General features: G+C 40.8%; 1 protein-coding gene across 1 annotated transcript in view; it reads right to left on the bottom strand.

Moving 5' to 3' along the window:
* Positions 1–20,652, bottom strand: part of LOC127452085 (neurogenic locus notch homolog protein 2-like) — a 51,903-nt gene that overhangs the window by 19,801 nt on the left and 11,450 nt on the right. The window contains exons 3-11 of the mRNA XM_051717260.1: positions 10,136–10,278; positions 9,331–9,666; positions 8,260–8,382; positions 7,941–8,174; positions 6,457–6,612; positions 6,150–6,335; positions 4,393–4,506; positions 3,106–3,219; positions 4–237 (exon numbers count right to left, since the gene is read on the bottom strand). Of these exons, the coding sequence (XP_051573220.1) occupies positions 4–237; positions 3,106–3,219; positions 4,393–4,506; positions 6,150–6,335; positions 6,457–6,612; positions 7,941–8,174; positions 8,260–8,382; positions 9,331–9,666; positions 10,136–10,278 (1,640 nt within the window). The remainder of the gene's footprint in view (positions 1–3; positions 238–3,105; positions 3,220–4,392; positions 4,507–6,149; positions 6,336–6,456; positions 6,613–7,940; positions 8,175–8,259; positions 8,383–9,330; positions 9,667–10,135; positions 10,279–20,652) is intronic.

Raw genomic sequence — 20,652 nt, 5'->3', positions numbered from 1 at the left:
TACCTGAGGTGCCATGTTGACACTGGCAGATGTATTTGTTGACCCGGTCCACACACTTGCCACCATTCTGGCAGGGGTTGCTGTGGCACTCATTGAGCTGATTCTCGCAGCGGTAGCCAGTGTACCCAGGCTCACAGTTACAAGAGTAACTGGCAATGCCATCAATGCAAGTGCCATGGTGGCACGGGTCAGGCTTGCAGTTATCGATGTTGCTCTCGCACAGCCTACCTTCAAATCCTGGAGACAGAGAAAAGATGTGAAGGAGTGAATAAATAGAGTAAGCAGAGAAATAACAGAATTTTAATTTTTGGGTAAATTATTTCTTTAAGTTTATCTGTTCTACAAGTTAATGTGTTTGTGGTTCTTGCCTGTCAGACAAGACTGCCTTGAGAGGAATGATTGCGGTTACAAAGTGCAGTGAAACACGGTGAAATCGTCCTCATTTAAAGTATTTCAATATTCCTACTGTCCTACCATCACCATTGCAGCTCACAAACTCTGCCCAATTGATTCAATGCCCTTTATTTGTGTTTTTGTCTGGGGTGTAAAAACTTCCTCGGTTTCGCTTGTACTTTTTATGCTTGTTATCCAGCAACACCTTACTGGCCCCCCTCCTTTTTTGTCTGAAAATGTCTTTCCTCTTATCCTCAGTCTCGATCAGTTGTTTCTCTCTTTTCTGTCTGCTTCCTTGTTCTTTCTCTTTCTTGTGAAAGGTTCTACAGTTTGGAGTCTCTGTTCCCGTGGTTTCCATGCTGACAGGCTGTCAAGGCAGCGGCCTTGTGAGAAGCAGGGCAGGGGTGGGCTACAGCAGAGAGAAAGAGTGAGAGAGATCCCTTCACAGGCCTCACAGACCTGCTTTTGTCCCCCCAAACAGCAGGACAATACCCTGCATCCCAGCTAACGGGACAGCTCAGCAGAGGGGAACTGGAGCACGGAGAATACCAAACAGTAGGCTGCTTCACACAATGCACAAACTCCATCCCCGCATCCCAATATACCAATGTACTTCTCTGCTATATAGTATGCAGAAAGCAGTACATCAAAAATGTAGGGTGTCCAAATATACAGTAGGTGAAAAATTCTCGGATGACATACTGCATCCACTGAGATTCTGAAGTTCGCATTCACTGGACATTTTACTTTCCCATAATGCCACGGGAGTCAGATTCAAAATGTTGAATAAAAAAATAAAATAAAAATAGTGGGCAAGTTGGGCTGCTCTTTTCAAGTGTAGGTGCAATAGGTACCAAGACAGTTGTTCCTCATGGTATAATTGTACTTGTACAATGCTAGAGTAAATTATTTTAACAACGGTTGTGTCATAGGTTCAAGAACATACGGGTCAAAGGACAATGCCTGCATTCCCAGATGAAGTATATCCAGGAAGGTATTTATACTGCACACTTGCAAACTTAAAGAAGTACATTCTTCATCGAATTCGGTACGTGGTTGATTCTTACGAAACCTTTTAATAAAATGCCACATTAAACAAAATATCATTACAATACAAAATATGAAATCGTATATTGCATAAAGAAAATGAAGCCTTCATTTAGGACAATAAATATATTTTGCATTGTGACATTATTTTCAGGACACTTAAGCACATTTTTCCTCCAAATCACATTACTGTAACACGTCCTGATGATTTACTTTAACTTTTCCCATTTTCATTTATGATTTTCATTACTGTAACAGTCTTTTTTTTTTTTTACTGCATTACAGTAAAAATATGCTGTTGTACAATGATTTTTTAAATTAAAATCAGTGAAAATGAAAGGCAGTACCAAGGTACTGGATTCATAAATTAAATTTAAACAATATATCATTTTTTCACATTGTGGCAATGAGAATTGGGGAGTAAAGTGTGCAAAACTGTCATGAAAATAATGTCTAAATGTTAATTAAATTCTTAAATCCTAAATAACATGTAATTTCTTGATTGTTTCTTTTGATTTTGGAGTAAAATACACTACCGGTCAAAAGTTTTGAAACACTTGACTGAAATGTTTCCCATGATCTTAAAAATCTTTTGATCTGAAGGCATATGCTTAAATGTTTGAAATTAGTTTGTAGACAAAAATATAATTGTGCCACCATATTCATTTATTTCATTATAAAACTACAATTTAATACAAATATTTTTTTTTTTTTTTAAATTGATGACTTGGACCGAATAATTAAGAAAAGCAGCCAATAAGTGCCCAACATAGATGGGAACTCCTTCAATACTGTTTAAAAAGCATCCCAGGGTGATACCTCGAGAAGTTGGTTGAGAAAATGTCAAGAGTACATGTCTGCAAATTCTAGGCAAAGGGTGACTACTTTGAAGATGCTAAAATATAACACAGTTTTGATTTATTTTGGATTTTGTTTAGTCACAACATAATTCCCATAGTTCCATTTATGTTATTCCATAGTTTTGATGACTTTACTATTATTCTAAAATGTGATAAAAAATTATAATATAGAATGAGTATGTGTTTCAAAACTTTTGACCGATAGTGTAGGTCCAGGACATTATCTTGAGACAGTTTTGTGAGATTCACCCATTTACTCTATTCAGTTCGCAGCTCATGTCTGTGCTTTCTGAATCCCTTGTGCCAAGTGATACAGGCAAGTATGTACTGTATCTTTATCCAGAACATTGTCATATAAGCTCATGCTGTCATTACATATAAAGTCATGCTGATTTATTGGATCAATCAAACCCAGAACACAGACATTCCTACAGGCAGAACTATGTGAAGGTGAACGCTGGGAGCTTTGGTTTTGCCATACGGCACTGTGTGGGTATGTATGGTGGCGTACAGATGAACAGATGTCGGGGTGATGACCAAGCGTAACCCCCCTCATCAGCAGCTGCCGGCCCTTGGTGACCCAATGACACTGGGGTCTGCAGAGTGGAGGAGGGGGGATTAGGAGTCTCTCGTCAGTCTGCCCAGTAATATGACCACAGACATATGAAGCAAAGTGTCTGACCCGGAGATGACTACACAGGTGGGTGATGATGATTTTGACTTTGAACCCTGAAGGCATCCACAAAGCTCTGTCATGCACAGGATACACACATAAACAGACACACATCCAAACAGAGGAGCTTACCTTCAGCGCAGCGGCATTCATATCCATTGGGTCGGTCAATGCACTTGGCTCCATTCTGGCAGGGAGTGCTAGCGCACTCATCAATGTCAGTTTGACACATGGTGCCAGTAAACCCTGGGACAGACAAACACAGAGGTTAGATGTCAGCCTATGGCAGCAGAGGTGAGCTCCTCACACTGATTGGGGGTCATTGGGTTTAGCTTATGAGGAGAGGAGCTAGGCCTAGTTTGAGATGCTCTGCACCTTGGCTGAATCCAAGCATTTTCAATGGACCAATGAGGTTGTGCGTTTTAAGTTAAAGGGATCGTTCACCCAAAAATGACAATTCTGTCATAATTTACTCACCCTTATGTTCCACAACAGGAAATGTTAGCCAAATGTTAGTCTCAATCACCATTCACTTTCTTTGCATCTTTTTTCCGTACAATGAAAGTGAATGGTGACTAAGGCTAACATTCTGCCATAAATATCTCATATGTGTTCCACAGAAGAAAAAAAGATGTCCATATATTTATCAACTGATCCTTTCAACACATTTTGGCATCTGTTAATTTAGATTTTTACATATTTTTCAGAGAACGACTTTATCTGGAAACTGCAGTGGTGAATTTAGTGAGGGGGCAGCAAGCTTTAAACACTGATATACCATGTCTGGGAAAACGTGCTAGTAAATAAGAAAAACATAAAGGCTGGGGGCCCATAGAAATGTTCATTTCTGCATTTTTAGAGGGAGTTGTGTTGATTAACAGTGTTATGATGGGATCAATGCTGATGCTTAGGGCACAAGGTTAGAGGGGGTGATGCTAGAATTGTTTTCTTCAAGGCCAACGGCCCTCCCCCTTTCCTCGCACAAACGCTACCGGCTCAATAGCTAAATGGGGGGTGCGGAGTTGTCTGCCCCAGATGTAAATTGCAGACATGGAAAAGAATCTCATTAGCAGGGCTGCTGTTCCCCCCAACCACCTCAATGCAGAACGAGACGGGTGAGACTGCTGTCCCTTCTCTATGGACAAGTTGGAAAGAGGAGGGGTGGTTGTGTAGATAGGCCACAATGGTGTCTTTGTTTGGGCATGCAGTTGCATAGCGCCCGAGACCTCACTCTAATGAGTAATTACACAAAAAACTATCAGGCTAGGAGGCGAAATTGGGTTTAGTTTGATATGAAATAACTTGGGGCATTCCACAAGTGATTTTTGCATTCTTTTTACACATACTGTTGAACTAGCAATGCTGAGCAAATGACAGGGATATAAGTGTTGTTGAATGTCCGTGAGAAGGGCTTCATACCTGGCTGACAGGTGCAGGTGAACCCGTTGACCATGTCTCGACAGATGCCGTCATTGACACAGGGGTTGCTCTCACATTCATCGATGTCCACTTCACAATATGTTCCCTGGTAGCCTGGTAGAGAGATATAAAAAGTTAAGAGTTAAATAGTTCTATGACGCCATGCAGTGTTTTCTAATCCTGGGGGCGGATTCTCAAAACATACTTAAAAATAAAATTCTGCTCACAATTATTTTTTCTTAAACCATCAATGTTTATAGTGAGATACCTTATTACTTTTTATTTTCCTACAAAGATTTTCGTGAATTCGACCCCAGGTCCTGGAGTTCCCCCAACATTCCTACCTGAACCTACCTGATTCAACTCATCAGCTCTTTAGTAGTGGCACTATTGTCTGGATTGGAGCTGTCAAATAAGGGAAACATCCAAAATGTTCAGTGCTGCAGGTACTCCAAGACCAGAATTGGGATAAATAGCCTCAATACATTGAAGATGGACTGGAGTCCCTCTCACACCACAGTTTCTCACAACGTTGGGGGCCCACAAGATGTTCTGCTACACTGCACCCTACAACAAGTTCATGTCTCAGGGGAAATGGAGAATTGCTCCATCTATGCAAACTGGGGCCCCTGGTTCTGACTAGATGCACCACACCCTACTGTCCGCAAGATGCCCTATGGTCATCTCTCTATTGAGAACATGCATGTTCAATAATGGGCAGAGTGCCTCTCTTGTGTGTCGCCCCATTCAGGTGAAACAGAGTGTAGGCTGGGGCCAGAGCGCTGATGGCGGCACGGAATCAGAAAGAATTGGCCCCTCCATGTGATCCTGGGCCAAGTCGGCAATGATGAGGAGGGTGGGGAAGAAGAGGTGTCTGTGGAAATGAAAGGGGTATGGGCAGAAGTGGGGGATGGGGACGAGAGTGCTGGGAAAAAGTTTGTGCTCTCCCTCTATGTGTGAAGGGCAAGGAACGGAGCACAGAGGGACCCCATTGTTCTACTCCATTCCCACCACTCAAGATCTCATTAGAATTCACTGCACACTCCTCCCCCTCTCCCAGACTGCCCAATACACCCCACTCCCAGTGCTCATTTGTATAGTCCACCCCCCAAAAACCCCAAAGATGCATGTAGTGCAGGGTACAAGTTTTACTAAATGTGCGTGTTGAAGATGCAAACCTGTGGTTTCTGTGACTTACCCATGTTGGCTGAGTTCTTCTATAGTTTCAACTGAATTACCTCTACCTAAACTACCAGTATGTGATAAGATATTGTATAATAAACCCTCCTCTTCTGAGTTTTGCATGTTTCCCTAAGTAGGTCTTTAATGGAACATCTGATGGAGTCTAGAAATGTGCGTGGATAGGAAGACAATTTAGGGGTAGTTCACACCGAACGCATTTTTGCGTTCTATGTAAACGTGTGCTAGACTGACAACTTTGACCACGTCTGGCAGTTTTTTCAGTGCCTTGCACATGAGCACCCTGTTTTTTTATGATGCCATGTCAAGTTAAAAGAACTTCAACTTCTAAAAACACATCTTGAGACACCTTCATTTTGTTACATTCGTAAACATGCTCAAAAGTGGCACATTTTTAAAAACCTCAAAAAGTTAAAAGAAATGCAACTTTTAAAAATGTTTCTCAAGACACCAACATTCTGTTCCATTCGTTGCACTGTGTATAGCTTTTTTAATGCAAGAACGCATCCCTTAGTGTCTCTGTCTAAGCTACTGTAAGGTCAAATGCACTCACGTACCAGGCATACAGATGCATGTGAACTCGCCGATGCGGTCCAGGCAGGTGGCATCGTTTTGGCAGGGCATGGACAAGCACTCGTTGATATCAATCTCGCAGCGAGGGCCAGTGTAGCCCCGTCCACACTGGCACTGAAACGAGCCCTCTGTGTTTACACACTTCCCAAAATGCTCGCAGGGGTTGGCACCTGGCACAAGAGAGAGACGGAGGAGTCAGTTAACAGTTACTCGCTACTGAGGGAGACAAAGACGAGGGAGAGACAGAGAGAATCAGCGAGAAGGAAGGCATTCAGAAAGTTGTAAATTTACCAATGGAACATTCATCCATGTCTTGGTTGCAGGCTCCGCCAACAAAGCCAGCAGGGCAGGTGCAGATGGCGCGGCCATTCAGAGGGTTAGTGTCACACACAGCCCCTTCATTGCACGGGTTACTGACACACGCATCGTCAAGATGACATAGCAGACCTATGGGAACAGAATAATGTAAGTAATTAGACTCCAGATAAGTGTATCTAAACATCAATAAAATGAGAATTTGAAATATATGACTTGGCTCAAGTGCTTTCAAACTTTTTGATGCCAAGGACCCCCATATATAATAATCCCCTTGCAAGGGACCCCCTTCCTAAAATATAAATGCAGCTACATATTCCCATGTATAAAGACCCATTTTAATAAAATAATTAGTGCTGTCAGTTGATTAAAATTGTTAATTGTGATTAATCGCATAATTTTTTGTAGTTAATTGCGATTAATCACAGATTTTGAAAGTGCTGAAATTTGACTCTAAATATATTTTTTTCCCCTGTCAAAATGCATTTATTTCCTTCTTAGGAAATAAAATAAAACAATATGTAACAATATAATGCTTTATTAAAATTTTCAAACAAAGCCTTCCATAGTATAAAGATACAAATGCACTAAAATAGCACCAATTCAAGTAACATTAAACGTTTCCGAGTCTAAGTGGGAGTTTGACTAATTGAAAGAACTAGTCTCCCCATAGGTTGCATATTCATTGCAATGGGTATTAAATCTCTTAAACTCTCATCCTTCACAATACTAATCAGCCGGCAGACTGTGACTGTCCACCTCGTAACAGCAATCGTGAAGCCTCGTTCATGATACACGTCATGAAAATCACTTGCAGACAAAAATATCTCATTCTGCATTATGGTTGTAGTTAAGACTTGACGTGCTTCTGTGGTAATTATGATGCACCTTACGTAGGCTGAAAAATACTTGATTTCTATCTCAAGTCCCATCTAGGCTTGTTGCGTTAAGAGCTCCTTTCCCCATCACTTTATCGCTGACACTGAATCACTGCTGTGTGTGTGGTGTGTGTGCATCAGTGTAATGACTCCGGGTGGACACATTACAAAGGTTCCGCCCTAACAACCAGTGTTTATGCTGGTTTACGCTGTATTAACGGTAAATGCATTAATCACGTTTAAGAAAAATTAATGAGTTAAACTTTTTTGTTAATCGCATGCGTTAACGCATTCATTTTTGACAGCTCTAAAAATAATCTAATAAAATGATTAATCTCATGATTTTCGACCAGTCCGTAATCATGTCAAAATCTGTAAACGTTAACTTATACGTTAACTTTTTTCCTAACATACTGTACATGTTTATTCTTTGACAATTTTTGTGGACCCTGGTTTCAAAAGCCCTGTTTAAGATGATCTGAATCCACAAAACAATCACAATAATTCTTGAGAATTTGGAACATGTAGGGGAAAATGGAAGAGAAAAGGCCAAACAATAAGGGATGATGATGATAGTCTTACCAGTCTTGCCCACTGGGCACTCGCAGAAAAAGGAGGCCACACGATCATGACACGTGGCTCCGTTGAAGCAGACAGCCATGGCACAGTCGTCAATGTTCTCACTGCAGTCGTCCCCTGTCCAGCCATTGACGCACACACATGTATGTCCCCCAATGGTGTTGAAGCATGTGCCACCATTATGACAAGCATTGGGCTGCATGAGACACTCGTTGACGTCCTCAGCACAATACTGGCCTAAGGACATAAAGGCAAAGTTATGAAAGATTTCAAACTGTGAAGAAAATTCCCCACTTGTAAACAGAAAAATGTATATATTTACCTGTCCACTCAGGCAGACACTGACAGTTGTATGTGTTGACACCATCTACACAGATCCCACCATTCATGCACTTGTGTCCAGGGCAGTCATCCACATTCTCCTCACAATTGTGTCCCCTGAAGCCTGGGTGAAAATAAGGAAACTACATGACAGAAGCACAGGAAACTGGAGAGTAAATGTGGTTGTAATAATGTCTGATCTACTCTTCATTCTCCCAAGACACCCAATTACTTTCACTTAATGCTACTCCATGACTATGAATTGATGTGCAGAGTCGAGTGGGCAGTAAAAAGGTTCAGTGTGTGTTGAGTGTTTACATATTCTCACAGCGGTTCCCACAGTGGCAGAGCCAGGACCTGACGGAGGACCATACTCCCTGCCATGTTTGCTTGTTTTATAATCTCTCACGGTTTCAATGACTTCCTCTCTGGCGAGAGACATTTCCTGCTTGCTCCCCAGAGGGAAGCAGAAAGGCCATAAAGTAAATTCCTGCCCAGCAGCCCACTCGCTCTCTCTGTTTCGCGCTTTGAATGTCTTGCTCTCTCACTCTCATGTGTATATCTATCTCTCACCCAGTCTGAACTATTTATAGTAAGAATGAGGCAGTGGTACAGCAGTATCAATGCCTGGGAAATCCAGATGCTTGGAATCAAGTTTGGGAAACCCTAAAAACTAGGGACAGGGCATGAGTACCCTGCATTAACTTCCACGCTGGTTTACGCTGGTCTGGTGTAGCTGGTGGACCAAATGACAGAATGAGGCAGAATGACAGCCTCAATCACCATTCTGTTTCATTGTATGGAATAAAGATGCTAAAAGAAAGAAAAATTGACTGAGGCTGACATTTTGTCTAATATCTCATTTTCTATTCCACTGAGAATTTAAAGTACTACGGGTTTGGAAAAACATAAATGTAAGTAAATTATTTTGGGGAACTATCCCTTTATTTTATATATGGACACAAGCATACCATCATCCCATGCTGTGGACCAGCATCCAAAACACAACACATGTTTAAAGCATGGGAACATTATTAAGGCATGAGAGTATGTGTTTTGTGTGTATTTATACCTGGCAAGCAAGCACATTTGTAGGTGTTATCACCGGTCTGATGGCAGGTGCCTCCATTGAGGCACTGGGAGGGGGCACAGGGCTGGGTGGGCACTTCACATGTCCGCCCGTTGTACCCAGCCAGGCACTCACAGTGGAATGAGCCATGTGTGTTCATGCAGATGCCACCGTTAAGGCACTTTCCAGGTTTGCGGCACTCATCAATGTCATTGCGACAGTTCTTGCCCTGATACCCAGGTGGGCACGAGCAGTTGTAGTGATTATTCCAATTGGCACAACGGGCACCGTTGGCACAGGGCTTTGTGGCACATGCATCAATCAGGGAACAGTCCTGACCTGTGAACACAGGAAGTGTCATTCTGAAACAGCCGTGTATTGCCCACAAAATATACAATGATGACCTGGTGCACACGTTTACGAGCACAATCTTACACAATTCTGCTTAATAAGCTGACATTGTGTAAGATCTTTTACCTGTAAAATTTCATAAACTGTTTAAGTAAATAATGACTGGATAGATTTTAAGCCCAATAGCCAGATTTCTGTTAAAACACATTTACCAGTGTACTGTCCTGTGTGAAAACTGAAGGGAAACCAGATAATTTCAAATGTCATGTAAACACGGTTTTCTTGTTTTGCCAGGTCTTAAGAACAAGCAGGTTTCTGTTATTTATCAGTGTATTGCTGTTCATGTAAACACTCTTATTAAAATAATGAAGACATCCAAAATAATAACTGTTGTACTGTTGAGTGTGCTCCAGGAACAGTGCTGGGAAACAATGCTTTAAGATGCCCTCAAGCTTACCTCTGAACCCTCGCTGGCACACACAGGTGTACTGTGGGATTCCGTTGGCCACCTGGCTCTTGCAAGCAGCTCCATTTAGACAAGGCGAACGATGACAGGGGTCAAGATGCTGACAGAGCGAACCAATATAACCAGGTCGACACCTGCAGAGAAGCACAAATTCAGAACACCATTTTGGGCACCTGAGTGTAAAAGCCTTTTAGAGGGAAATGAGAAACACTGGTGACACAATTCTGAGCAATTCTAAACCCAATATCTCACCTGACTCATAAACAGGGCAGAATCAAATCACTGAGACCTAGGCAAGTTTGGTTGGACATAAAAAGTACTCAGCTCTTATTGTAGTATTGAGGTTAGGGAGTCAGAGGTAATAAACACACACATGGAATAAAACACTAAATGTCATGCTCTCCATCAGATGTTGGATGTACGTCTTTCTTGACTGAAACTGCCAGGCACACTCTACACATTCTTGGCTATTGCAATCCGGAAAGCATACTTCACTTCATTCCAGTTCACATTCCAGTAGCATTACTACATTCAGATTAGGGCTGGGTGATATGGCCAAAATGTATGATCACAATATTTTTTTATATCGTTCAATATCGATATTTATAACAATATATAGTACATTACTGATTTAAACAAAACTTGTTTGTTTAGACGTAAACTCCACATTTTAATTTGAAGTTCAAGAAGTATAATCAGTTTTGCATTTAATTCTATATAAGATGTTTTATATTTTGATGATAGCTGTATTGCATTGTCAGTGCTGTCATGTTCGGTACACAACAATGTTAAATTAGCTGAATAGCTAGCTGCTAGCTAATACTTCCTAACTGGCTGATTTCATGACTGTGATTCAGTTAGCAAGTTGTGTGTAAAACTTTGCTGAACTGCTTACGTTTTTAGTGACATGTACCATGATCCGACTGTCTAGATGTAGAACTGTGGTTCTCAACCCTGTTCCTGGAGGTCCCCCAACACTACACATTTGGGATATCCCCAAATCAAACACACCTGATTCAACTCATCAACTCGTTAGTGGAGACTCCAAGACCTGAACTGGGTGTGTCAAAAAAGGGAGATATACAAAATGTGCAGTGTTTGGGGGACTCCAGGAACAGGGTTGGGAACCACTGATCTAGAACATAGGCAAATATCGAAAATTACTCAGAAGTTTATAATTGATATTGAGGATTACATTTTTTTTTTATAAATATCAATATAATTTTATCGCCAAGCCCAAATTCAGATCTCTCTGCAGCATTTAATTGTAAAGCACAGCTGTGAATAACAGAATTACCTGTATTCACCCAAGAGACCTTCTGCAATTGGTACAAAGTGTTTGATTGGTTACGTTTACACTGGAGGCCACTCAAAAGACAGGAGACTACAAGTCGTAGGTATGAGATGGTGGTCAAGCAACTTTGTGCCAAAAGAATACACTTCTTTTCGCTCTCTAATTCTATGCCTTTTAATTAAAGAAGGTTATCTTGATGGACAATTGAGTGTGACCTGAAACTATACAAGTAAGATAAAGAACAACAACAATGCTTACAGTACTTGAAAGCCCATTACTCTCATGGGCTCTAGAGCCTTCGGTTGTCAAAGCTTGAGAAGCCAGTGTGTGTTGGGTAACCCTACACCCACACAGGGAGACCCACCACAGGATGAACTTGCACGTTTGAAAGGCCGTTTGAAGCTGATGACAAGCACTGGGATGGTCTGTTCTCTGTGTGTCCCCCCTTAGGCCCTCTCTCTCTTTTCACTGTAAAACAACCCCTGGGCAGAGACAACAATGTATTTTCCTCCTCTCCCTGTTACAGGATGACAACTTTTTATACCGAGCTATCTGTCCCTTTGTTGTTTCGCCTCTTTTGTGATTGGCATCTCCTCCCCCCTATGCAGTTTCTTTCTGACCTCAGTGAGAGGCTTCAGGGAAGGGGTTGGCCTATATGAGGTGCTGTTTTAGATCTCTGCCGGACCACAGCAAGAACCTGTTGATGTTCCATGATCTATAGACCTTATTCAGAGTAGCACCATATTTGATTTTTTGACATGAATGAAAACAACACTCTGTGGGATAGATTGCAGTCTCTTCAATGGCATGAAATGTATGAAGCTCCTACATCACATCTCATTTTCCACACTCCTGTTTTCTACAGTATTTTGTCAACTGAAATTTTTGGAAAAAATATTTCATCAGTGGAATAATCCAAAGCACCAAACAGTAAAAGAGAACAGACTGTAAGTCTATCCCTCGCAGCCTCACTGTCATAACTGCAAATGCTCAAACAAGTGATATTCTTAACAGTGGCAACTAGGGCTGGGTAATATGGCCAAAAAAATGATCACGATATTTAACCTATCATTCGATATCGATATTTATCATGATATACATTTCATTACATTAATGTGGAACTGCATTCCACATGTTTGTTGAACCTCAAAAATGAATTAAACATAACTTGTTTGTTTACAAGTAAACTCTACAGGGTAAGGTCACTCAGTTTAGGATTTAATCCTACATAAGGTGTGACCTCTTTCGATGAAATTTCGCCAATGTCATCATCTTCAGCTGACATTTACTTCACTGAAAGACTTTCTTGTGACGCTCCACACTCCAGCTCAGTAGGTGGTGGTAATGCACCAAAAGCTGGTTTGCCAACTGCCATTAAACATCACAAGAAGAAGAAACACTTTCATGTAAAAACTTTTAACTAAATCGTACATAAATAAACAGCAATTGTATTGATGTCGGAGTTGTTGTTTTGTTCAGACAATAGCTGTATTGCATTGTCAGTGCTGTCCTGTTTGGTACGCAATGATATCATCTTATCTGGGTAGCTAGCCGCTAGCTAGTGGCTACCAAACCTCATTGCCGTTTTCAATGACAGCAGGAGGACTGCCTGCTAATACTTTCTAACAGGCTGATTTTATGACTGTGATTCAGTTAGCTAGTTGTCGAAATGTTATTTATTTAATTTTTTTAATTCATTATCTATATCGTTTTATCTACCAGCTCTGGTGGCAACAACTGTTTTTCTACCCAGCAAGATGGAGGATGCCGCCACAGTGATGTGCTGTGTGGGGGACACACTTACAGAAAATATTTCACATTCAGAGATATAATAATAATAACATTATAATAAAACCATTGTTGCTGCAAAATCTGCCAATTTAAAATTGTCACCAAGCAAGTTAACGTTATCTAGCTGGCTAATAGAAAAGGTTTTATTGAAATTGTGAGCCAAGAATGGGTTGAAAATTCAGGGCTCTAGACTACGACTAAATGGCAATTTAATTTCGTAAGAGATCGCACGCACTGCTATTACAGTGGTGGCCAAAAATATTGGCACCCTTGGTAAATATGAGCAAAGAATGCTTTAAAAAAATCTGCATTGTTTATCCTTTTGATCTTTCATTCAAAAAATGCACAAAATCTAAAATTTAATTGAAGTAAAACAATTGAAAGAGGGGGAATATCTTAATCCCAAAACACGTTGGCCACAATTATTGGCACCCCTAGAAATTCTTATGAGTAAAATATATCTGAAGTATTTTTAGTACACCTGGGTGACTAGGAACATGAAATTGTTCAGTCATGACTACCTGTTTCACAGGGGTATAAATATTAGGTAACACACAGGCCAAATTCCCCTAATCATCAATCACAATGGGTTAGACTAAAGAATATAGTTCTGATGTGTGGCAAAAGGTTGTTGAGCTTCACAAAAAGGGAAGTGGCTATAAGAAAATAGTCAAAGCATTGAAAATGCCCATTTCCGGGGGGCAAGTAAAGACGCTGACTACCACACCTGGAGTCGCGAGTTTGAATCCAGGGAGTGCTGAGTGACTCCAGCCAGGTCTCCTAAGCAACCAGATTGGCCCGGTTGCTAGGGAGGGTAGAGTCACATGGGGTAACCTCCTCATGGTCGCCATGATGTGGTTCTTGCTCTCAGTGGGGCACGTGGTGAGTTGTGTATGGATGCCGCGGAGAACAGCGTGAAGCCTCCACGAGTGCTACATCTCCACGGTAACGTGCTCATCAAGCCACGTGATAAGATGTGCGGATTGACGATCTCAGACGCGGAGAAAACTGAGATTCGTCCTCTGCCACCTGGATTTAAACGAGTCACTATGCCACCACGAGGACTTAAAGCGCATTGGGAATTGGGCATTCCAAACTGAAAAAAAAAAAAGAAAATGCCCATTTCCAACATTAGGGCAATAATGAACAAGTTTCAATCAACTCGAGATCTTAAGAATCGGCCTGGAAAAGGACATGTGTCTATACTGTCTTCACGCACGGTGAGGAGGATGGTTCAAGTGGCCAAAGAGTCTCCAAGGATCACAGCTGGATAACTGCAGGAATTTGTTGGGTCTTGGGGTCAGAAAGTCTCAGAAAAATATATCAGACAGCACATACATCACCAAGTTGTTTGGGAGGGTTTCAAGAAAAAAGCCTCTGCTCTCAAGTGTCTTCAGTTTGCCAGACACTACTGGAACTTCAAATGCGACCAGGGGCCGGTTGCATAAACATAGCCATTAACTTAAGACTGTGTCTAACAATTAGTTTGACTGGCTAAAGATGCCATAGAAAACCTGTTGCATAAAACAAGCTCACAGCTGTCTTTAGTAAGACACTGAACAGCTTTAAAAAAATGGCCGACAGTGGATACTAAATACAGTTTTCATTCGCTGAAAATATTTGCTTATTGGAGGACTACAGTGCTCAAAAATTATTCGTGATTTTCACCCGAATAATAAAAAACACATGACATTTTGTTACCTTCATTGAAGTCAAAGTCTTCTACAAAGTCTCAACTCGAGCCCCTTTTAGCCCTCAACTGAAGCCCCCACTGGCTCAACAGACAGTTATTTTCCATGGCAACATGGAATGTTAACAAAAGTTAGCCTAGGGGTGTGCAGTCTTTCATTTTAGTCTTAAATTAGACTAATCTAAGTTTTTATGCAACTGACTGAAAAAATTAAGACAAACATTTTAGACGACTAACTAGTAAGACTAGTCTAAAACAGTTTTATGCAACCGGCCCCGGGTTCTATGGTCAGATGAAACAAAAACAAAAGAGATTTTGGCAGCATACACCAGAGATGGGTTTGGTGCACATAGAGATGAAGAACTACCCAATGCCCACGGTTAAATGTGGTGCTGGATCTTTAATGTTGTGGGGCTGTTCTTCTGCCAGAGGTCCTGGACATCTTGTTCGGATATATGGCATCACGGACTCTATCAAATACCAACAGATAAAAAATCTAAACCTGACTGCCTCTGCCAGAAAACTAACAATGGGCCCTGGTTGGATCTTCCAGCAGGACAATGATCCAAAACAAACATCAAAATCAACACAAAAATTGTTCACTTACCACAAAATCAAGGTTCTGCCTTGATAGAAAATTTGTGGGGTGAACTGAAGAGGAGAGTCCACCAACATGGACCTCTGAATTTGAAGGATCTGTAGAGATTCTGTATGGAGGAATAGTCTCAGATCCCTTGCCAGGTGTTCTCCAACCTCATTAGGCATTATAAGAGAAGACTCTGAACTGTTATCTTGGCAAAGGGAGGTTGCAAAAATTATTGAATAAAAGGGTGCCAATAATTATGGCCAATGTGTTTTGGAAATTTTTTTTTTTATTTAATTAGATATTTCCCCTGTTTCAATTGTTTTACTTTAATTAAAGGTTAGATTTTTGTGATTTTTATTTTATTTTATGAAAGATCAAAAGGATAAACAATGCAGATTTGTTTCACAGCCTTCTTTGCTCATATTTACCAAGGCTGCCATTTTCTGCTGCAAATGGGAAAAACCAAAAGCCAAATACTCCAAATGTGTGACGAAACATCGCTACCCGATTAAACCGCATGACTTACCACAGCTCGGCACAAGTGCCGAGCAGGTTCGTCAGTGTAAGATCTGAAATCTTACATAGTTGTTTAAGTTCCAATTATTATTGCAAATGAAAAACCTAGTAAATAATTATTATTTTATATAAAAAATATTTTTCAGGTACATTTAAAAATATACTGCTAAAAATAACCAGTGAAAATAGCAAAATGGGCCAGTGAAAATGGCATAATGTCAGGGCAAGACAAATCTGAGCTATTTGCTTGACCATGCCAGCATCCTCACTGCTGAGCCCAGAAGTTGCTATTGTCCAGAAATCCAAGTTTTATGAGTAAAGGGTCTTTACTTGTTCATGTCTGATATTGAACAGAAACAGTTATGTTAAGGATAAAATTGACTTCTTGCTGGTAAAGAATGTCCTAAGTGTTGCTGAATTCATACTTTAGAGGCATATTTTAGAAAGGAAAATGTTAACTCGTGTCACTGATATTATTCATTAGCGCTGTCTGCTTGATAATGATATTGTTGACTTAAAAAATCTAGGGTATAACAGCTTACGATGGCTGCTTTTTTTTTATTCAGAAAGTCTGAGAATTTGAAAGGGAAAGAGGCCAACAGCTGGATTGGACTATGGAATGATACTGTATATCAAAAAAGTGTTTAATCATGTCTGTTTTATCTAGTCTTTTCAACACAGCCAGCAACATGAAATGCCATAAGTAAAGGCAGCATGTCTATGGAGAGTTTTCCTTGACTCGGCTACTAGAATCTTGAATGTAAAACAAGGAAGAAACGGAGCAGCAATAATGCAAAAAGAGTTCTCCATGAATACCTCAAAGCTGCTCCTGAACCTCTTGAGCCCCCAATGCACTGCACAACTATTCCCTATGAAGCCTTCACATGCTGGGAGGTCAGATGTCATAGGTCAGCAGTCTGATTGTGATGATAATGTCAGGGGGTGGGAGAGGGGCGTCTGTAAGGGAATGTCTTTCGGAGGGTGGAATGGGGGACGAGTCCGATATGGAGAGTCATGTCATATTTCCTGTAATCCCTCATCTCCTGCTCTGAAAACACTCTCTCTCTCTTCCTGAATCCCAGATTCCTGTTGCTGTGGTAACTTCACAGATGGCCTAGCAAGCCTGACACCCCACCAATCACCCCCTACCCTTCATCCCCTTGGCTATTTGTCATGGCTTGGCCGGGTTTATTTAGAGGCAAATTAACTATGTCTGGAATCTCGGAGGTCACCAAAAAAATGAAACTGGGAGTTGCAGCACATAAAAAGCTTTGAGGAGACAGGGGAGGAGACCCGCTTCAAGGTTCAACTAGTATGCAGTCTGACACTCAAACCCTTATAAAAGTGCCCATTCGGGGCATGGGCCTTTAAGTGCCGAAGAATGTCTGGATACAGGCTAATTTACAACCTGTTGTTCGCTTAGGAAGCAATTGATGTGAATGTGGAGTGAATGTGTGTGTGTACATGTGCAGCAGTAAAGGAATGTATGATAAAGGCCAAACCAGTCACAATCTAGAGTATATCTTTCCATCAAGCTATTTTTAAGCTCTTGTTACAAAATCTCCAAAAAGTGGTGAGCAAGCAGTTAAAAAAGAAAAAGAAACATGTTGGAAAGACCAGAATGGACAGGACCACTAAGAAACTGCTTGTGGGATTTCAAAGAGTTACTGGACTATGAGGAATTGTGGATGTGTTGAAAAGAGCTATTTCAACATACAAAGAGAGGGAGGCTCCGGCCCTGCAAAACATGAAAGCATACATGCATGTGTGAGTTTTGGAATGCATTCCCTGTGTGTGTGTATCCATACTGGTGTTACAAACTTATTTGATTGTGAAAAACCTTGGTGAAAGCGTGTGAGAATGTGTACATATTGGTCAAGTAGCAGCAGGGGGAGGACTGTAGAGGTTATGCTATTTGTCCTCACACAGTATTCAGCAGCCAAAACATACATTCTTTTGTCTGGGCCTTGGCTGTGCTCTATCAGAGTCACTGAAAAAACATACAGCCAAGAGTCCTATCAGAGTGTTCATGGTGAAAAATAACTCAGGAACTGCTTTGTGAGTAAGAATGTTCTATGAAGGAGAATTCTGTAATTTTTGAGTGCCAATGTACATGGAAAATAGGCGTTTTTGCTTTCAGCCATGGTGTGTGTTGTTACTTAATCTGACAACTGAGTCAAATGTACCATGTCCCTTGACCCCTTAGGAAGATCCGGGTAGACAAGGGTGAAGTGGGAAGTTGTAGTGGGTAGAAAAAGTAATCCTTTAATGTCACAACACCAATGAAGACTCGCGCCAGCTGCAAGCACAGCAGCACCAAACAACTGTTCACATCTGTCAGCGCTGCTTTGGCTGTCTGCCTCCTCCCCAGTTTTTTCAAGGATTACACCCAAAACAATGGCACTATTCTGTCTATGAAATTAACTCCAAACAGATGCGCACAACACACACACACACACGTTGGTGCGGCTATCCTTATGAGGACTCTATATAGACATTCTATCCCCTAACCCTAACCCTAAACCTAACCCTCACAAAAAACTTTCTGCATTTTTTCATTTTCAAACAAAAAACATCTTTTAGTATGTTTTTTTAAGCTATTTGAATTATGGGGACACTAGAAATGTCTTCATAAACCACATTTATAGCATAAAACACTTGTAATTACCAGTTTGTTACTTAAAAAAAAGTCCTTGTAAACCACCCAAACCCCCCCCCCCCCAAACACACACACACACACACACAAGCAGGCAGTTAGATCGCATGCACATTTGTATTGGAAGCATGCTCACAACACACCTTCCCTGATAATGTTCAATCCAGAAGTAGGTTAATGAATCAGTTGGACAGGTTGACAATTAGGAAGTGACTCATAGCTGAGAAAAAGACAAACAACTGCAAAGCCAAACACCACCACAAATATCTCACAAGCACACTCAAAATACACTGTGTAACTTACGAACACTTTCCTCTCCTAGGACGCTGAGAAACCACAAAGAAATGTCAGGATAAGAATGCAGTAGACTCAGGAAAATACAGATCATTCAAAAATCTGCAATCTTACTTGGAAAATGTCAGGCTATGTTAAAGGTTTAGTTCAACCAAATAGGAAAATTCTCTCATCATTTACTCACCCTCATGCCATCCCAAATGTGTATGACTTTCTTTCTTCTGCTGAACATAAACTAAGATTTTTAGAAGAATATTTCAGCTCTGTAGGTCCATATAATGCAAGTGAATAGTGACCAGAACTCCAAAAGCTCCAAAAAGGAGAAAAAATCATCTTAAAAGTAATCCATAAGACACCAGTGGTTTAATCAATGTCTTATAAGGCGATCCAGTTGGTTTTGGGTGAGAACAGACAAAATGTAACTCCTTTTTTACTGTACATCTTGTCATTGCAGTCTCGATCATGATTTCAAGCTTGATTAGACTTCCAAGCACTTTACGCATGCACAGAGTGCTAGACTGCACTATAGGTAGTGTAATCGAGCTTTAAATCATGATTGCTGTCAAGATGTACAGTGAAAGGAGTAACATTTTGGTCTGTTCTCACCCAAAACCAACTGAATTGCTTCAGAAGACATTGATTAAACCACTGGAGCCTTATGGATTACTTTTATGCTGACTTCATCTCATTTTTGGAGCTTTTGGAGTTCACCATTCACTTGCATTGTATGGACCTACAGAGCTGTGATATTCTTCTAAAAATCTTTGCTGGTGTTTAGTAGAAGAAAGACATTTTCATTTTTGGGTGAACTAACCCTTTAATCTAAAGGCCAAATATTTCTCTACGCAAGTACATGAATGCAGGCACTGCTAGCAAAACAAGCTTGATTTTGTGCATCATTGCTTTCCAAAACGTGTCAGACCAAAATTTATAACAGAACGCAAGTATGCGTTGGATTTTCAATGTTGCCACAAGGGACGCTATAGTGGATATTAGTAAAAACATTTTCCAAGTCACATACTGTAATGCAGAGCAACATTTCGAAGGGAAATCAATGCATTTATAGCTCAATAACTTACTTAAATAACAATACATTTGGTTTTATGGCAAAAACTTTTGAAGAAAAATGTATTTCCCCATTTAGTGCTTTTTACCGCAACAGTAACACAAGAATGTGTTACATATTAGTATGTTCACTGGACCTTGCATTGGCCAAGAGCTCGGGTCATCATTTGTGTACTTGCATGAAGCATGTTTCTGTCCTAAGGTGTATTTACAGACCATATCATAAGAACTTCATGGGCATTGATGGCTTTTAGGACTTCCAAGGAGTTGTCAAATTTAAATGTATGTACACAGGGCCTTTTCAGATGCTGCCGGCATGATTAATGTGTGTGAAGCTCGGCATCTCTGCTTATCCTATGCTGTTTTTCCTGCTCTCTGGGTCATTGTGGTGGTGTAACCTGACACTATTCTCCTTAGTGCAATACCATACAATCATCTAGCAGTCTAAGGTCATAACACCTGTGGATGAGAAGCAAAAACATGCCATGTCTTCCTAAAAGAGCTTCATGTGGTCAGTCATGGTCCAGAGGCACCAAGCATGAGAGAGCTCCTGACAGGATTCCAATCTGCTGGTTACTTGAAGCCATCCTTCCCATACTGGGGTGAAAGACAATAA

This window comes from Myxocyprinus asiaticus, chromosome 14 (assembly GCF_019703515.2).
Source record: "Myxocyprinus asiaticus isolate MX2 ecotype Aquarium Trade chromosome 14, UBuf_Myxa_2, whole genome shotgun sequence".
Taxonomy (NCBI): Eukaryota; Metazoa; Chordata; class Actinopteri; order Cypriniformes; family Catostomidae; genus Myxocyprinus; species Myxocyprinus asiaticus.
Note: the sequence above shows the minus strand (reverse complement) of the source record. Positions and strands in the feature narration are given on the sequence as shown.